This window comes from Salvelinus alpinus, chromosome 2, assembly GCF_045679555.1.
Source record: "Salvelinus alpinus chromosome 2, SLU_Salpinus.1, whole genome shotgun sequence".
NCBI lineage: Eukaryota > Metazoa > Chordata > Actinopteri > Salmoniformes > Salmonidae > Salvelinus > Salvelinus alpinus.
The window spans coordinates 43,893,222-43,911,382 of NC_092087.1; the positions used below are offsets into that span (position 1 = coordinate 43,893,222).

At 41.6% G+C, this 18,161-nt stretch overlaps 1 protein-coding gene across 1 annotated transcript; it reads right to left on the reverse strand.

Moving 5' to 3' along the window:
- Nucleotides 1–791: 791 nt before the first annotated feature.
- p4htmb (prolyl 4-hydroxylase, transmembrane b) lies at nucleotides 792–15,878 on the reverse strand. Its single transcript, XM_071380648.1, has 10 exons — nucleotides 15,417–15,878; nucleotides 14,712–15,124; nucleotides 10,800–10,881; nucleotides 10,387–10,577; nucleotides 6,812–6,908; nucleotides 6,489–6,651; nucleotides 5,623–5,808; nucleotides 5,218–5,308; nucleotides 4,572–4,695; nucleotides 792–3,511 (listed from the first exon to the last, which is right to left on the reverse strand). Exons 2-10 carry the CDS (start codon nucleotides 15,081–15,083, stop codon nucleotides 3,267–3,269), a joined length of 1,551 nt encoding a protein of 516 aa, XP_071236749.1. The 5' UTR covers nucleotides 15,084–15,124; nucleotides 15,417–15,878; the 3' UTR covers nucleotides 792–3,266.
- Nucleotides 15,879–18,161: the final 2,283 nt, after the last annotated feature.

Below are 18,161 nucleotides of genomic sequence, written 5' to 3' on the forward strand. Positions count from 1 at the left end.
GACCCTTACTGAAGTCTGACGTCTCTGTATATTTTATTTTATGGGGCGGGCCCCTATCCTTTTGAAAAGTGACTTTCAATTGGGAATATAGTATACAGGTATATACTGTGTATATATATATGGTAATTATAATGCCTTCAAAAAATGAAAGGTACACTAAACCCCAACATAGGGTTGCAAAACTACTGATAATTTATCAAAGTTTCCGAAATGTTTGGTAATTTTGGTATTTAACAGGTAATCTCTGGTAATTTATATTTACATAACTTTTATAAAATGTACACATATGAAATTAAAAAATATATATTTATATGTATTCATATTGTCTACAGGTTTCTAGTGGATAGACCATATGATTCAAGAGAAAACAGCCCAATTAATGAAAAAAAGCATCTAATCAACAACGACATAGTTTTCTATTAACTCTGCAACTCTTCACACTTTTGACTTTTTTCACAACTGCCAAGTTTTGCCCCAAAACACATATTGACAGAGTAAAATAAGTAAAAGGTTTTAAGGATATTATATGCTGAAACCCTCATATTATACACCAACGGTATTCACGTAGTTTATGGGTTATATTTAGGATGTTTTACAGCTTTGTCATTTAATATATTTTGGATTTTTAAATAGTTGGAAAGTATTAATTTATATACTTTACATTTTATGAAATTTCAATAAAATCCTGAAAGTTTTTATGGGTGTGCCAGTGTTGTCACGAACAGCTTTGGCAATTGGCCTCACTCGCTCCTCTGTGACTCCAATGAAATGAGAGAAATAACTCTCTATAATTCAAAATCTAAAGTAAACTTTATTTGGAGCAGAGGAAAGTGATTCAGTGCATTTTGAAACAAACACCAAACATGGTGAACAACACAACGAGGAAAGTGAAACATTTGGAATAAATAAGTAATAAATAATACTTCAAATCAATAGAAATTCAATACCTGTAGTAGGATGAGAAGTAATGGATGCAAGTGACACAAAAATACATATATACAGTACCAGTCAAAAGTTTGGATACACCTACTCATTCAAGGTTTTTATTTTATTTTACTATTTTCTACATTGTAGAATAATAGTGAAGGCATCAGAACTATGAAATAACATAAGGAATCGTGTAGTAACCAAAAAGTGTTAAACAAATCCAAATATATTTGACATTTTAGATTCTTCAAAGTAGCCACCCTTTGCCTTGATGACAGCTTTGCACAGTCCTGGCATTCTCTCAACCAGCTTCACCTGGAATGCTTTTCCAACAATCTTAAAGAAGTTCCCACATATGCTGAGCACTTGTTGGCTGCTTTCCTTCACTCTGCGGTCCAACTCATCCCTAACCATCTCAATTGGGTTGTGTTCGGGCGATTGTGGAGGCCAGATCATCTGGTGCAGCACTCCATCACTCTCCTTATTGGTCAAATAGCCCTTACACAGCCTGGAGGTGATAGTCCCACTAAGCACAAACCAGATGGGATGGCGTACTGTATCACTGCAGAATGCTGTGGTAGCCATGCTGGTTAAGTGTTCCTTGAATTCTAAATAAATCACTGACAGTGTCACCAGCAAAGCACCCCCACACCATCACATCTCCTCTTCTATGCTTCAAGTGGGAACCACACACGCAGAGGTCCGTTCACCTACTCTGCATCTCACAAAGACACGGCGGTTGTAACCAAAAATCGCACATTTGGACTAATCAGACCAAAGGACAGATTTCCACCAGTCTAATGTCCATTGCTCGTGTTTCTTGGCCCAAGCAAGTCTCTGATTCTTATTGGTGTCCTTTAGTAGTGGTTTCTTTGCAGCAATTCAACCATGGGGGCCTAATTTACACAGTCTCCTCTGAAAAGTTGATGTTGAGATGTGTTTGATACTTGAACTCAGTGAAGCATTTATTTGGGCTGCAATTTCTGAGGCTGGTAACTCTAATGAACTTATCATCTGCAGCATAGGAAACACTGGGTCTTCCTTGCCTGTGGCAGTCCTCATGAGAGCCAGTTTCATCATAGTGTTGATGGTTTTTTGGACTGCACTTAAAGAAACTTTCAAAGTTCTTGAAATGTTCCGTGTTGACTCACCTTCATGTCTTAAAATAATTATAGATTGTTTCTCTTTGCTTCTTTGAGCTGTTCTTGCCATAATATGGACTTGGTATTTTACCAAATAGGGCTATCTTCTGTATACCACCCCTACCTTGTCGTAACACAACTCATTGAAATGCATTCCAGGTGACTACCTCATGAAGCTGGTTGAGAGAATGCCAAGAGTGTGCAAAGCTGTCATCAAGGCAAAGGGTGGCTACTTTGAAGAATTTTAAATATATTTTGATTTGTTTAACACTTTTTTGGTTACTACATGATTCTATTTGTGTTATTTCATAGTTTTGATGTATTCACTATTATTCTACAATGTAGAAAATAGTACAAATAAAGAAAAACCCTTGAATGAGTATGTGTGTCCAAACTTTTGACTGGTACTGTATATACATAAAGAATGTAGAATAAATAAACAAACTAACAAATAAAATAATGAAGTAAATTTGTGCAATACTTAAATAACAGTTAACATGCTTCGTCACATGGATGGGGGGGTCTTTGGGTGATGACAGACATCGTCAAGCTAAAAATAAAAACGATGATTTACAGCTGACACAGTCTATAAAGTTGTCTATGGCTATCATGACACACTAAAAACCTGTATAAAGTCTAGCCTAACAGCTCATACGAAGGTACGTACATGCAAGTAGTAGCATAGTTGACCCCCCCCCCCCCCGCAATGTGTGTATCAGAGCGCCAGTCTCACTCACAAAAAAATATAACACTAATGCTTTGTGACACAGAGAAGGTAAAATTGTGCATAAGTATATAACGTAAACAAAGTTTGGAAGTATGCATAAATTCAGCTGAGGAAACACAACTAATAGTGAACAAACAAGGACATCTGAACAACAACATTAGACCCCTTCTCAGTTGCATAAATCCAAAGTGACCACAGTCCCTGAATATCAAGTATCTCTCTATGTACTGGCCGCAGAGGTGTCGTCATGGGAGGTTGTGCACAGCATGGCAGAGTCAAGTTAGGTTGGGGAGGTGGGTAGTGAGGTATCTTTGTGGTAGCTTTAGGCTGAAGAAGAGGGGTGGGGGAGGTCTAGGCCCACTAACTACAATGTCTGGACCACCCATAACTCTTCTGAGATTGGAACTAGTGTAATTAGTGGACCTAAGGGGAGGTCATTGTTTTTCGGTTTCTAGGCTACAGCAGTACAGCTACAGTTCCTGATGGGAGTCAGCAGTTTGCAGTTGTTCAGGGCTGGGCTGAGACTGAGGCTGCTCCCCCTCCCCCTCGTCTTCCCCCTCGTCCTCTTCCCCCTGCTGTGACACCAGCTGCTGGTAGCGAGCCTGGCGCTGGTAGTCTGGGTCGATGTTGATCCAGTTATTGGCCACCCACTTAGTGCCGCGGGTGACCACACAGCCGCCGTGCAGAGAATACTCATCCTGCTCCCCCACCCAGCCTGTGTGTAATAGAGAGCAGTTAGTACAGTATGCGTATTCAACAGCAGCTCTGATAACAGTAGAACTGATAACTACCATGTGGAGGAGTAGGCGGAATCTCTACAACAGTGGGCCTAACCTTCATCAAAACAACAGAATACAGTTTTTAAATAAGGACCTGAACAGCAGTGAATGAATGAAATGGGGTCAATTGCTATGTGTGTACAATAAGTTGAGTAGCCTGTCTGAGGGGCAGTAATTAAGCTGTATTAGTGTGTTTATATACTGAACTAAAATATGAATGCAACACGCAACAATTTCAATGTTTTTACTGAGTTACAGTCACAAGGAAATCAGTCAATTTAAATAAACTCATTAAGCCCTAATCTATGGATTTCACATGACTGGGCAGGGGCTCATCCAGAATTAGTTTCCCCCCACAAAATAGCTTTATTACAGACAGAAATATTCCTCAGTTTTATAAGCTATCCAGGTGCCTGGTGTCAGACAATCCCGCAGTTAAAGAAGCCGGATGTGGAGGTCCTGGCCTGGCATGGTTACACGTGGTCTGCGGTTGTGAGGCCGGTTGGATGTACTGCCAAAATCTCTAAAACGACGTTGGAGGTGGCTTTTGGTAGAGAAATTAACATGATATTATTTGGCAACAGCTCTGGTGGACATTCCTGCAGTCAGCATGCCAATTGTGTGCTCCCTCAAAACTGGAGACATCTGTGGCATTGTGCTGTGTGATAAAACTGCAGATTTTAGAGGCCTTTTATTGTCCACAGCACAAGGTGCACCTGTGTAATGATCATGCTGTTTAATCAGCTTCCTGATATGCCACACCTGTCAGGTGTATGGATTATCTTGGTAAATGAGAAATATTCAATAACAGAGATGTAAACAAATTTGTGAACAAAATCTGAGAGAAATAAGCTTTTTGTGCGTAAGGAACATTTCTGGGATCTTTTATTTCAGCTCATGAAACATAGGACCAACACTTTACATGTTGCGTTTATATTTTTGTTCAGTATAGAAGGGCCGTGCTATGTGTGAGGTAGTACTGTGTACAGTCTGTACCTTGTCCGTCAGAAAGGTAGTTGTACCAGAACACTGCTGTCCCTTTAGTAGGCTTTACCCTCAGGTTGCTCCTATCACAGTTCTTCCTCGTGTCCATTAGATCCACATTGTTCTGGATCAGAGACTGAAAACACAAACACAATCACTCATTAATACCGTTGAGAAAAACATATTGGGACACCGACAAACATGCAAATGTTTAATATAGATACATAAACTAGTGATGGGGGGATCGATACAATTACATATCGATTTTGTTAACGATATATCGTATTGGTTTGACAATATCGCAATATTATTTTTGCGCTAGTTGGCTATACCTGCACTAAAACGCCAGAATTTTTTCTTCATAGCTTGTCCTCCATCTTCTTTTTTAAATAGGAAGACAATTTATTTTCAGCACTTTTATTTCCATGACTGATCAAAACGTGTTTTCTCATCCCTCTGCAGCAGACATATGGTTAACAATACGTTTGGAACGTTGAATCGCAATAAAATCAAAGTATCGAATCGCAATCCAAATAGAATTGCAATACATATCGTATCGGCACCTAAGTATCGTGATAATATCGTATTGTGAGGTCCCCGGCAATTCCCAGCCCTAATATAAACACACAAGAACACACACAGACAGACCATAACGCACCACTTCCTCATAGGTCCTGTTGTCTGCCACAGGGAACGCGGTCTCCCCGCCCCCCTCAACAGAGTTCAGGTAGAAGAGAACGGTGATGTACCTGGGTGTGCAACACACACATTTAATACAGACACATACTGGAACACACATCCGCACACAGACCAACCACACCATGGAAATGTAAGCCTTAGTCACAAACTACCTGATATGTTGATATGTGCTAAGTTACACAAAGCCATCCACCACAGTCTATCACAAACACACCCACCTAAAGTACACAGACGTTACACTACATTTTCACTCAATCTAACCATCTTAATCTGAAGGGTGTCTATCCAGACTCTCCCCTATACAGCATTGTCAAAACAAGGCCAAGGACGAGGCGCTGGCTGACTCAACACAGCTCTCTCTCACCTGCAGGAGGTCTCGAAGGGTGTGGAGGTGTTGGCAGCGAGGCGCGTGTGCGTGCAGGCGGTCTCAGGGTAGACAGGGCCGCTGTCGTGGTGGGCGTGGTAGTGGCCCCCCTGCTCATAACGTACCACCTGGAGGGGCTCACTCAGGTCCACCAACGCAGAGGGCAGCCGGGTCAGACGGGCCACCCTATGGAGGACAAAGGGAGGGGGAGAAAGAGGGACAAAAATCCTTAACATCAGATTCTGATAACCTTGACCATGGTGTTTGACTCCAACCGTTTATTAATGTGTTTGAACATACTTGGCTTTGTCCAAGAGAGAGAGAGAGAGGCCAGGAGAGAGAGAGTGAGAGAGGGGCCAGGAGAGAGAGCGAGAGAGGGGCCAGGAGAGAGAGAGCGAGAGAGGGGCCAGGAGAGAGAGAGAGAGAGGGGCCAGGAGAGAGAGCGAGAGAGAGAGAGAGAGAGAGAGAGAGAGAGGCCAGGAGAGAGAGAGAGGGGCCAGGAGAGAGAGAGAGGGAACATGAGAGAGAGAGAGAGAGAGAGGCCAGGAGAGAGAAAGGGGCCAGGAGAGAGAGAGGGGCCAGGAGAGAGAGAGAGAGCCAGGAGAGAGAGAGAGAGAGAGAGAGAGAGAGAGAGAGAGAGAGAGAGAGTGAGAGAGAGAGAGAGGCCAGGCGAGAGAAAGAGAGGGGCCAGGAGAGAGAGAGAAAGATTGGGGCCAGGAGAGAGAGAGAGAGGGGCGAGAGAGAGAGAGAGAGAGAGAGAGGGGCCAGGAGAGAGAGAGGGGCCAGGAGAGAGAGAGAGGGGCCAGGAGAGAGAGAAGGGCAAGTGAAGAGGCCAGGGCAACAGTTGACAATGATGTTCTCCTCACCTCTTCTTGAGGTCTCGGAGAACCTGGTGTGCCCCCTGTCCCTGGTACAGCCAGGTGTGTCTGCTGTTCCTGACCAGCTGGCTGCTCTTCACCCCGCGCTGCTGCAGGAAACGCTGGAACGCATCACTGCCCAGACGCCTGAACTCCTCCAGGCTCAGCAAGCCTAACACAGACACAAAGATGTCACTTACAGGCACAAAGTGGGTCACATACAGACGCAGATATCCAATATGAGCAGCCTGAAAAGATTAGCTCTGTATGCATAGAGACAGAGGGGCCTAACTATCACAAACAGGCCCGTGTCGAGAATGACAGTGTCTTACCGTTACCGTCAGGGTCAGCCTTCAGTCCAGCATAGATCTCTTTCAGATTCTCTGGTGTCAGCCAGATCCCATCCCTCACTCGTGAATGTGTCAATATCTGTAGAAGGCCCAGGAACATGCATAAATCACACATAAAGAAGATAATACATGTTTATTGATCCATTATAAAGGAACAAAATAAATTGATACATTTGCTGCCCCAGTACCACCACACTATGATTAATGATGTGTGTACACTCCACTCAGTGGCCTTGTGGTTAGAGTGTCCGCCCTGAGATTGGAAGGTTCAGGTGTTCGTTCCCTGGCTGAGTCACACCAAAGACTGTTAAAAAAAATGGGACCCGATGAGTGTCTGCTTAGCACTCAGCATTAACACGAGAACCGCTGGGCCTTGAGGGACCCCCCTTCAAGCTAATGAGCAGTCATTCTGACTCCAACACTAACAGTATAATTAATAAATGTCATATACGCTATCGCAAAAATAAGGTAACATTATAATACTTTTTTCAAACCACAATAGCATTTTCATTAGTTTATGTTACTGTAAGCTGTAACTTTTAATGTAAAAACAAAAACATTTGAGTGTTCATGTTTATTTGTGGAGTGCCTTTGTTACAACAATGAAAGAGAAAGCATGTGTGTCGGAACACAGTAACAGCTTCTTTCAATAAAGACAAAATATAAATACCTCAACCAACAAGAAGCGAGATCAGCAAGAGGCGCGGTCAAATGATGAAAACATCAGTAGCCTCAACATCATTAAAAGTGCCAAGTGTGCGTGATAAATAGTGAGAATCAGCACAACAGCAAAAATGGCATTATAATGAATAGAAGTGTGGATATGACAGCAGTAAAAAAAGAATAAATGATTGTCAGCTCTTGCTGACATGGTGTGCGTCTTCACGCAATGGCATCAGTTGGATTTAATTAACTGTTATCGCTTATCCTAAAAGTCAACACAAATCTTCGCCACTTTCACTTGCTCGACACACTTAGCACAAACACGTCGCTTGCAGGCAACACAGGTGTCTTGGATTCTGGTCTTAGTGCATCTGGCCACCTGGCACTGTCTCCTCCCCAGGAGTTGTGCAGACAATTGTTAACCAACAGCGATGTCGTCTCCTGGTTTGTAACATGTAATGCGGTTCTGTACAAACTGGTTCCGAAACGTTGGATACCATGGCGAATGTCTGTTTTCCAGGTGTCGCGTTCTTGTTTCTTTGTCATAAAAAAACAGAGGTAACGCTGAACCGATCCCGTGATATGGTTTCTCCAAAGAAAGTACTGGTCTCCTTGCCATTGTAAATTATGCATGCTCTCATTGTGTACTCTAAGTAGGCCAGTCTAGACTGATCCATCTGCTTGGATTTGGAGGACTGATACACGGCACACACTATTTTGAGATTCTAATTGGAATTAGAGGTTGACCGATTAATGGCCAATTAATTACCAATTTCAAGTTTTCATAACAATCGGTAATCGGCCTTTTTTGGAGGCCGAATATGGCCGATTACATTGCAATCCACGAGGAAACTGCGTGGCAGGCTGACCACCTATTACGTGAGTGCAGCGTCAAAAGGACCTTGTGGCTGCAATGAGCCAAGGTAAGTTGCTAGCTAGCATTAAACGTATCTTATAAAAAACAACCAATCTTCACATAATCACTAGTTAACTACATATGGCTGATGATATTACTAGGTTAACTAGCTTGTCCTGCGTTGTATATAATCAATGCGGTGCCTGTTAATGTATCATCGAATCACAGCCTACCCAAACGGGTGATGATTTAACAAAAGCGCATTCGTGAAAAAAGCACATTCGTTGCACAAATGTATCTAACCATAAACATCAAAGCCTTTCTTAAAATCAATACACAGAAGTATATATTTTTAAACCTGCATAATTAGTTAAAATAAATGCATGTTAGCAGGCAATATTAACTAGGGAAATTGTGTCACTTCTCTTGCGTTCAGTGCAGTCAGGATATATGCAACAGTTTGGGCTGCCTGGCTCGTTGCGAACTGTGTTTCTTCCTAACAAAGACCATAATTAATTTGCCAGAATTTTACATAATTATGACATAACATTGAAGGTTGTGCAATGGAACAGCAATATTTAGACTTATGGTTGCCACCCGTTCATCAAAATACAGAATGGTTCCGTATTTCACTGAAAGAATAAACGTTTTGTTTTCGAAATGATAGTTTCCGGATTTGACCATATTAATGACCAAAGGCTTGTATTTCTGTGTTTATTATAATTAAGTCTATGATTTGATATTTGATAGAGCAGTCTGACTGAGCGGTGGTAGGCAGCAGCAGGCTCGTAAGCATTTATTCAAACAGCACTTTACTGTGTTTGCGAGCAGCTCTTAGCAATGCTTGAAGCACAGCGCTGTTTATGACTTCAAGCCTATCAACTCCTGAGATTAGGCTGGCAATACTAAAGTGCCTATAAGAACATCCAATAGTCAAAGGTATATGAAATACAAATGGTATAGAGAGAAATAGTCGACGCGTCATACTTCCTATAATAACTACAACCTAAAACTTCTTAACTGGGAATATTGAAGAACTGGGAATATTGAACCACCAGCTTCTATATGTTCTCATGTTCTGAGCAAGGAACTTAAACATTAGCTTTATTACTTTCTTCTGCAACACTGTGTTTTTGCATTATTTAAACCAAATTGAACATGTTTCATTATTTATTTGAGACTAAATATATTTTATTTATGTATTATATTAAGTTAAAATAAAAGGGTTCATTGTTCATTCAGTATTGTTGTAATTGTCATTATTACAAATATATATAAAAAAAATCGGCCGATTAGTCGTTTTGGTCCTCCAATAATCGGTATCGGCGTTGAAAGATCATAATCGGTCGACCTCCAATTGGAATATACCAATACAATAGAATGGCCTGCCCTGTTCTTCATTCACAATTGGTGATTACATAATTATGCATGGTTCGCTTCCCCTAACTCATCAACTCCCCCATCATACTTTACTTCATTTATTTAATCTGTTATTTGTGTGAAATTCGTTTCGGTATAGTTTAGGTTCAGTTCCGAGGCAATTATCGAGGTGATTATCAACTGGGCACGGCACCTTCCACTGTCGGGAGATGGAGCGGGGCAGGATATACTGTCAGGAGAAGGAGGCAACACATGAAAATTATTTTAAAAATGACATGCCCTCCTAAAGTGGTTATAACTCTAGTTCAATTTGTGATTTTATGATTTTAACAACGGCAGTGTGTTATATAGACTTATTTCGGAAAAGTAAAGGACGAAGGGGGGAATGACTTTAAAAATGACAGAATAATATATATTTTTATTCATGAGCAGTCAAAAAGACTGCTTTAGTGGTTCTAGTGTTAAGTAGATTGGGCTTGAGGCCTTACGATAGACTAGCATTCTGTCCAGGGGGTGTACTACATCAAACAACCTCACGCTACAGAAACAGGATATAGGCTCCTGCTCCTATGAGCCGTTCCGGCTCGCACTTGTGCAAGACTACTTACTTTCTTCACGCTGCTCACAGACACACATCCTCGCTTGCCCACCCACACACCTCCTGGAGTTGTAGCTGTCCGTCCTGGTTGAGGTCTAGCAGGTTAAAGATCTCCTCAGGGCTGAGGTTGAGCTGCTCCGTCAGCTCCTCCTGTCCCTCAGGCACCATCACCTGGCTCTCCATCAGGCCCTTCAGCTGGGCCAGCTGCACCACCACACGACACTCCTCTTCAGACAGGAACCCTGGGATCTCTGGAGAGAGACACACACCGTAAACACCCGCTTGAACGCATGCACACACCCAAACACACGTATGAGTGCACGTACCCACTTACACAAACACAGACGCACACACACACACACACTTCATACACAATGTAAACACAGAACCTTGTTGAGCAATGACAGCATCAGCCACTAACAGGTGCAGAGGGGTGCAATGCAGAGCAGAAGTTTAGTAGAGAGAGCTCTCACCAAACAGCAGGGGCTTCAGACTCAGGGTCCGCATCTCATGCACATTGCCTGGCACCAGTGACAACTTCTGGACATGGCCCACCTGTGAAAAAAAAACACAGACTATAACTTCACACCATCAACATGGCACCATTCATATAGAAGAAAAGCACAACAGACACTAGCCCACCGTTGAACCGTATAGACTACTACTGTCTGTAAGGTTAAGCTCTGGGCTAAACAGAGACAGAACTACACAGGTATCCTTACGCCTTGATCACACAGATAGCGTCATTTTGCAAAATATTACACACCATCATCTGGATATGTGTGGCGGAAATGTTCAACATTCACCTTCTGCTACCATTTCTGTCAAGCTGTCTTCTTATACAGTTTGACGCATACGTTCAATTAATCCAACGTATGCACCACACAGAACGCACCACAGCTGCCTCTGCAATGCAATTCTGTTGAAGTCGGAAGTTTACATACAGCTTAGCCAAAAACACGAGTTTAAAATGTATTTCACAATTCCTGACATTTAATCCGAGTAAAAATTCCCTGTCTTAAGTCAGTTAGGATCACCACTTTATTTTAAGAATGTGAAATGTCAGAATAATAGTAAAGAGAATTATTTATTTCAGCTTTTATTTCTTTCACCTCATATCCCAGTGGGTCAGAAGTTTACATACACTCAATTAGCATTTGGTAGCATTGCCTTTAAATTGTTTAACTTGGGTCAAACGTTTCGGGTAGCCTTCCACAAGCTTCCCACAATAAGTTGGGTGAATGTTGGCCCATTCCTTCTGACAGAGCTGGTGTAACTGGGTCAGGTTTGTAGGCATTCTTGCTCACACACGCTTTTTCAGTTCTGCCCACAAATGATCTATGAGATTGAGGTCAGGGCTTTGTGATGGCCACTCCAATACCTTGACTTTGTTGTCCTTAAGCCATTTTGCCACAACTTTGGAAGTATGCTTGGGGGTCATTGTCCATTTGGAAAACCAATTGTGACCAAGCTTTAACTTCCTAACTGATGTCTTGAGATGTTGCTTCAATATATCCACATAATTTTCCTGCCTCATGATGCCATCTATTATGTGAAGTGCACCAGTCCCTCCTGCAGCAAAGCACCCCAACAACATGATGCTGCCACCCCCGTGCTTCACGGTTGGGATGTGGTTCTTCGGGCTTACAAGCCTCCCCCTTTTTCCTCCAAACATAACGATGGTCATTATGATCAAACAGTTCTATTTTTGTTTCATCAGACCAGAGGACATTTATCCAAAAAGTACGATTTTTGTCCCCATGTGCAGTTGCAAACCGTAGTCTGGCTTTTTTATGGCGGTTTTGGAGCAGTGGCTTCTTCCTTGCTGAGCGGCCTTTCAGGTTATGTTGATATAGGACTCGTTTTACTGTGGATATAGATACTTTTGTACCTGTTTCCTCCAGCATCTTCACAAGGTTCTTTGCCGTTGTTCTGGGACTGAGTTGCACGTTTCCCACCAAAGTACATTCATCTCTAGGAGACAGAACGCGTCTCCTTCCTGAGCGGTATGACAGCTGCGTGGCCCCATGGTGTTTATACTTGCGTACTATTGTTTGTACAGATGAACGTGGTACCTTCAGGCGTTTGGAAATTGCCCCCAAGGATGAACCAGACTTGTGGAGGTCCACCATTTTTTTCTGAGGTCTTTGCTGATTTCTTTTCATTTTCCCATGATGTCAAGCAAAGAGGCACGGAGTTTGAAGGTAGGCCTTTAAATACATCCACAGGTACACCTCCAATTGACTCAAATTATGTCAATTAGCCTATTAGAAGCTTCTAAAGACATGACAATGTTTTCTGGAATGTTCCAAGCTGTTTAAAGTAGAGGTCGACCGATTAATCGGAATGGCCAATTAATTAGGGCCGATTTCAAGTTTTCATAACAATCGGAAATCGGTATTTTTGGACACCGATCTGGTCATTTTTTATTTTATTTTTTAACACCTTTATTTAATCTTTATTTAACTAGGCAAGTCAGTTAAGAACACATTCTTATTTTCAATGACGGCCTAGGAACGGTGGGTTAACTGCCTCGTTCAGGGGCAGAACGACGGATTTTTACCTTGTCAGCTCGGGGGATTCAATCTTGCAACCTTACAGTTAACTAGTCCAACGCTCTAACCACCTGATTACATTGCACTCCACGAGGAGCCTGCCTGTTACGCGAATGCAGTAAGCCAAGGTAAGTTGCTAGCTAGCATTAAACTTATTTTATAAAAAACAATCAATCAATCAATCATAATCACTAGTTAACTACACATGGTTGATGATATTACTAGTTTATCTAGCGTGTCCTGCGTTGCATATAATCGATGCGGTGCGTATCGTTGCTCCAATGTGTACCTAACCATAAACATCAATGCCTTTCTTAAAATCAACACACAGAAGTATATATTTTTAAACCTGCATATTTAGCTAAAAGAAATCCAGGTTAGCAGGCAATATTAACCAGGTGAAATTGTGTCACTTCTCTTGCGTTCATTGCACGCAGAGTCAGTGTATATGCAACAGTTTGGGCCGCCTAATTTGCCAGAATTTTACGTAATTATGACATAACATTGAAGGTGGTGCAATGTAACAGGAATATTTAGACTTATGGATGCCACCCGTTAGATAAAATACGGAACGGTTCCGTATTTCACTGAAAGAATAAACGTCTTGTTTTCGAGATGATAGTTTCCGGATTCGACCATATTAATGACCCAATGCTCGTATTTCTGTTTATGATTTGATAGAGCAGTCTGACTGAGCGGTGGTAGGCAGCAGCAGGCTCGTAAGCATTCATTCAAACAGCACTTTTGTGCGTTTTGCCAGCAGCTCTTCGTTGTGCTTCAAGCATTGCGCTGTTTATGACTTCAAGCCTATCAACTCCCGAGATTAGGCTGGTGTAACCGATGTGAAATAGCTAGCTAGTTAGCGGGGTGCGCGCTAATAGCGTTTCAAACGTCACTCGCTCTGAGACTTGGAGTGGTTGTTCCCCTTGCTCTGCATGGGTAACGCTGCTTTGAGGGTTACTGTTGTCGATGTGTTCCTGATTCGAGCCCAGGTAGGAGCGATCCTACCTGGGCTCGAACATCGACAACAGAGAGGGACGGAAGCTATACTGTTACACTGGCAATACCAAAGTGCCTATAAGAACATCCAATAGTCAAAGGTTATTGAAATACAAATGGTATAGAGAGAAATAGTCCTATAATTCCTATAATAACTACAACCTAAAACTTCTTACCTGGGAATATTGAAGACTCATGTTAAAAGGAACCACCAGCTTTCATATGTTCTCATGTTCTGAGCAAGGAACTTAAACGTTAGCTTTCTTACATGGCACATATTGCACTTTTACTTTCTTCTCCAACACTTTGTTTTTGCATTATTTAAACCAAATTGAACATGTTTCATTATTTATTTGAGGCTAAATTGATTTTATTGATGTATTATATTAAGTTAAAATAAGTGTTCATTCAGTATTGTTGTAATTGTCATTATTACAAATAAATGTAAAAAATCGTCCGATTAATCGGTATCGGCTTTTTTTGGTTCTTCAATAATCTGTATCAGAGTTGAAAAATCATAATTGGTCGACCTCTAGTTTAAAGCCACAGTCAATTTAGTGTATGTAAACTTCTGACCCACTGGAATTGTGATACAGTGAATTATAAGTGAAATAATCTGTCTGTAAACAATTGTTGGAAAAATTAATTGTGTCATGCACAAAGTAGACGTCCTAACCGACTTGCCAAAACTATTTTTGTGGTGTGGTTAAAAAACGAGTTTTAATGACTCCAACCTACGTGTATGTAAACTTCCGACTTCAACTGTCCTTGAACAGACTTCTGGTGTACCAAAATGCAAACCTTGTTGGTGTGATCAAGGCGTTAACTCACCCGTATGCCCTCTAGGCGTGGAAGGTACATGTCCTGCTGAAAGCCAGAATCTGACTGTTGCTGATTGAACTCGGGGGGCTTGTGATGATTGCTTCCACCGCTTGCCTCGTCCCTGTTCGGGGTGGCCAGTACCTCTCCAGGGCTGTTGTTGTAGTGCACGTAGAGGAGTAGCGCAATGACATTGATGATGTATACATGGAAAAAGACCATCACCACCATGAAGTAAGAGCGGGAGCACACGTTGCTCTTCTGCAACGGGACCCGCTCTTGTGGCATAGGGGGTAGGGTTGGTAATGGAACGGCTTCATCATGTTCATCACTGTCGCGGTCCTGTGGTTCAATCATCTTTGACCTGATATGATGATGGACCATAAGCTTATCGCTGGTTTGTTGTTCTGAGTACCTTTTTGACCCTGGTACCGAGAAAGACGTCAATTGACGTGTTAAATAATGCAGTCAGTTCTTTCTGGTAGGCTACGTTAAGTCATAAAAGTTACCGCATGAGTGCACAATCCATACTGCCCAGACTCAATCATCATCATTGCATAGTGATACAACCCACATTCTCCGTTACAGTACCTGTCAACTAGCTAGTTAATGTTATTATTTTCTGTAAAATAAATCAATAAGCGACGAAACGTGAAGCTTAGCGGTACTTTGGTTAAATTCACAGTAACGTTAGCTAGCTACACATATCACACTTACAGGAGACTGCATCCAACGTCTCTTGTTCACGTTGCGGTTTCAGCAGTCCGTGCTGCGTACCTCCAAAAATAGAGGGAGAAGAGCCATATTAAAAGGTGTGCGATTTATACATTCGAAGGTTTTTGGTGCAGTGATCATATATTAACATTGAAAAACAAAAAAAATATGCGTCCGACCTCTCATTTCTGCCACAAATATATTCGTGGCGTTTGTTTTGAGACGGACAACACGCCATTCCCCTGACAACTACTGTACACTACTATTTTGCTAGCAGCACTAACGATAATGTCACCTCTCTATGGTAATGCAAAACCTTAAAAATAAAAGCCCGCATTTCAAAACATTGCAAGGTGGTTAACTCATTCAAAATATACAGTATGTAACGGATAATTCCTTGAATGGAAAATAATGAACGTTGTGTTCCACAACGCGCTAGCGGAGTGGTACTGACCTTCCGCGGAGTTGCATTATTTTCCAGAGAATGCATCGAGCCCCGAGTTGAATATGCATTTTATACCATGGCTATAATTTAACACATTTGACACTATAAACGTGTTCATTCAAATGTGTTCATATTTAAAATAATTTATACAAATACACATACATATACAGTACCAGTGAAAAGTTTGGACACACCTATTCATTCAAGGGTTTTTCTTTATGTTTGACTATTTTCTACATTGTAGAATAATAGTGATGAAATCACAACTATGAAATAACACATATGGAATCATGTAGTAACCAAAAAAGTGTTAAACAAATCAAAATATATTTTTTATTTTAGATTCTTAAAAGTAGCCACCCTTTGCCTTGATGACAGCTTTGCACACTCTTGGCATTCTCTCAACCAGCTCCACCTGGAAAACTTTACCAACAGTTGGCTGCTTATCCTTCATTCTGCTGTCCAACTCTTCCCTAACCATCTCAATCGGGTTGAAGTCGGGTGATTGTGGAGGCCAGGTCATCTGAAGTAGCACTCCATCACTCTCCTTCTTGGTCAAATAGCCCTTACACAGCATGGTGTGTTGGTTCATTGTCCTGTTGAAAAACAAATGATAGTCTCACTAAGCACAAACCAGATGGGATGGCGTACTGTATCACTGCAGAATGCTGTGGTACCCATGCTGGTTAAGTGTGCCTTGAATTCTAAATAAATCACTGACAGTGTCCCCAGCAAACCATCCCCACACCATCACACCTCCTCCTCTATGCTTCATGGTGGGAACCACACATGCAGAGAGTAATGATGTACTGTTGTTTCTCTTTGCATATTTGAGATGTTCTTGCCATAATATGGACTTGGTCTTTTACAAATAGGGCTATCTTCTGTATACCACCCCTACCTTGTCACAACACAACTGATTGGCCCAAACGCAATAAGATGGAAAGAAATTCCACAAATGTACTTTTAACAAGACACACCTGTTAATTGAAATTCATTCCAGGTGAATACCTCATGAAGCTGGTTGGGAGAATACCAAGAGTGTGCAAAGCTGTCATCAAGTCAAAGGCTGGCTACTTTGAAGAATCTCAAATCTCAAATAGATTTTGATTTGATTCTGGGCTCTGGCTGGGCCACTCAAGGACACTTCTGTGTTGTCTTGTCTGTGTGCTTAGGGTCATTGTCTTGTTGGAAGGTGAAACTTCGCCTCAGTCTGAGGTTCTGAATGCTCTGGAGCGGGTTTTCATCAAGGATCTCTCTGTACTTTGCTCCATTCATCTTTGCCTCGATCCAGACTAGTCTCCTAGTCCCTGCCACTGAAAAACATCCCCACAGCATGATGCTGCCACCACCATGCTTCAGCGTAGGGATGATGCCAGGTTTCCTCCAGATGTGAAGCTTGGCATTCAGGCCAAAGAGTTCAATCTTGGTTTCCTCACACCAGAAGATCTTGTTTCACATGGTTTGAGGGTCTTTTAGGCGCCTTTTGGCAAACCAAGCGGGCTGTCATGTGCCTTTTCCTGAGGAGTGCCTACTGTCTGGCCACTCTACCATAAAGGGCTGATTGGTGTAGCGCTGCAGAGATGGTTGTCCTTTGTCGTAGAATATTCTAATCAAGTAAGAGAGACTTTGTCATTTCTTCAAACAATCATCTTAATTCAATGTCGATTAATTATTGCAATAATGAGGCTGGTCGACCCCACACCCTTGAGTGTTGGGCCGAGTAACCTAAACTTTACTCAAATGCATAGTACTATACAGTTGAAGTCGGAAGTTTACATACACCTCAGCCAAATACATTTAAACTCAGATTTTCACAATTCCTGACATTTACTCCTTGTAAAAATTCCCTGTCTTAAGTCAGTTAGTATCACCAGTTTATTTTAAGAATCTGAAACAACTGTGGGACCTTATATAGACAGGTGTGTGCTTTCCATATCATGTCCAATCAATTGAATTTACCACAGGTGGACTCCAATCAAGTTGTAGAAACATCTCAAGGATGATCAATGGAAAAAGGATGCACCTGAGCTCAATTTCGAGTCTTATAGAAAAGGGTCTGAATATTATGTAAATAAGGTATTTCTGTTTTCTATTTTTAATAAATTTCCAAAAATGTCTAAAAACCAGTTTTCACTTTGTCATTATGGGGTATTGTGTGTAGATTGATGAGGAAAAGGTTTTATTTAATACATTTTAGAATAAGGCTGTAACGTAACAAAATGTGGAAAAAGTCAAGGGATCTGAATACTTTCCGAATGCACTGTATGACTTGTAACTGAGAACGAAACACACAGGAGGGA

Bases quoted from the DNA above. Each gene is read 5' to 3' on its own strand.
- p4htmb (XM_071380648.1), bottom strand. From the start codon at position 15,083: ATGGTCCATCATCATATCAGGTCAAAGATGATTGAACCACAGGACCGC. The intron at 6,909-10,386 runs GTGTGTGGGTGG...GGCCTTCTACAG, and splicing joins GACAGCTACAACTCCAGGAG to ATATTGACACATTCACGAGT. The intron at 6,652-6,811 runs GTAAGACACTGT...TGTCTGTGTTAG, and splicing joins GGCTGACCCTGACGGTAACG to GCTTGCTGAGCCTGGAGGAG.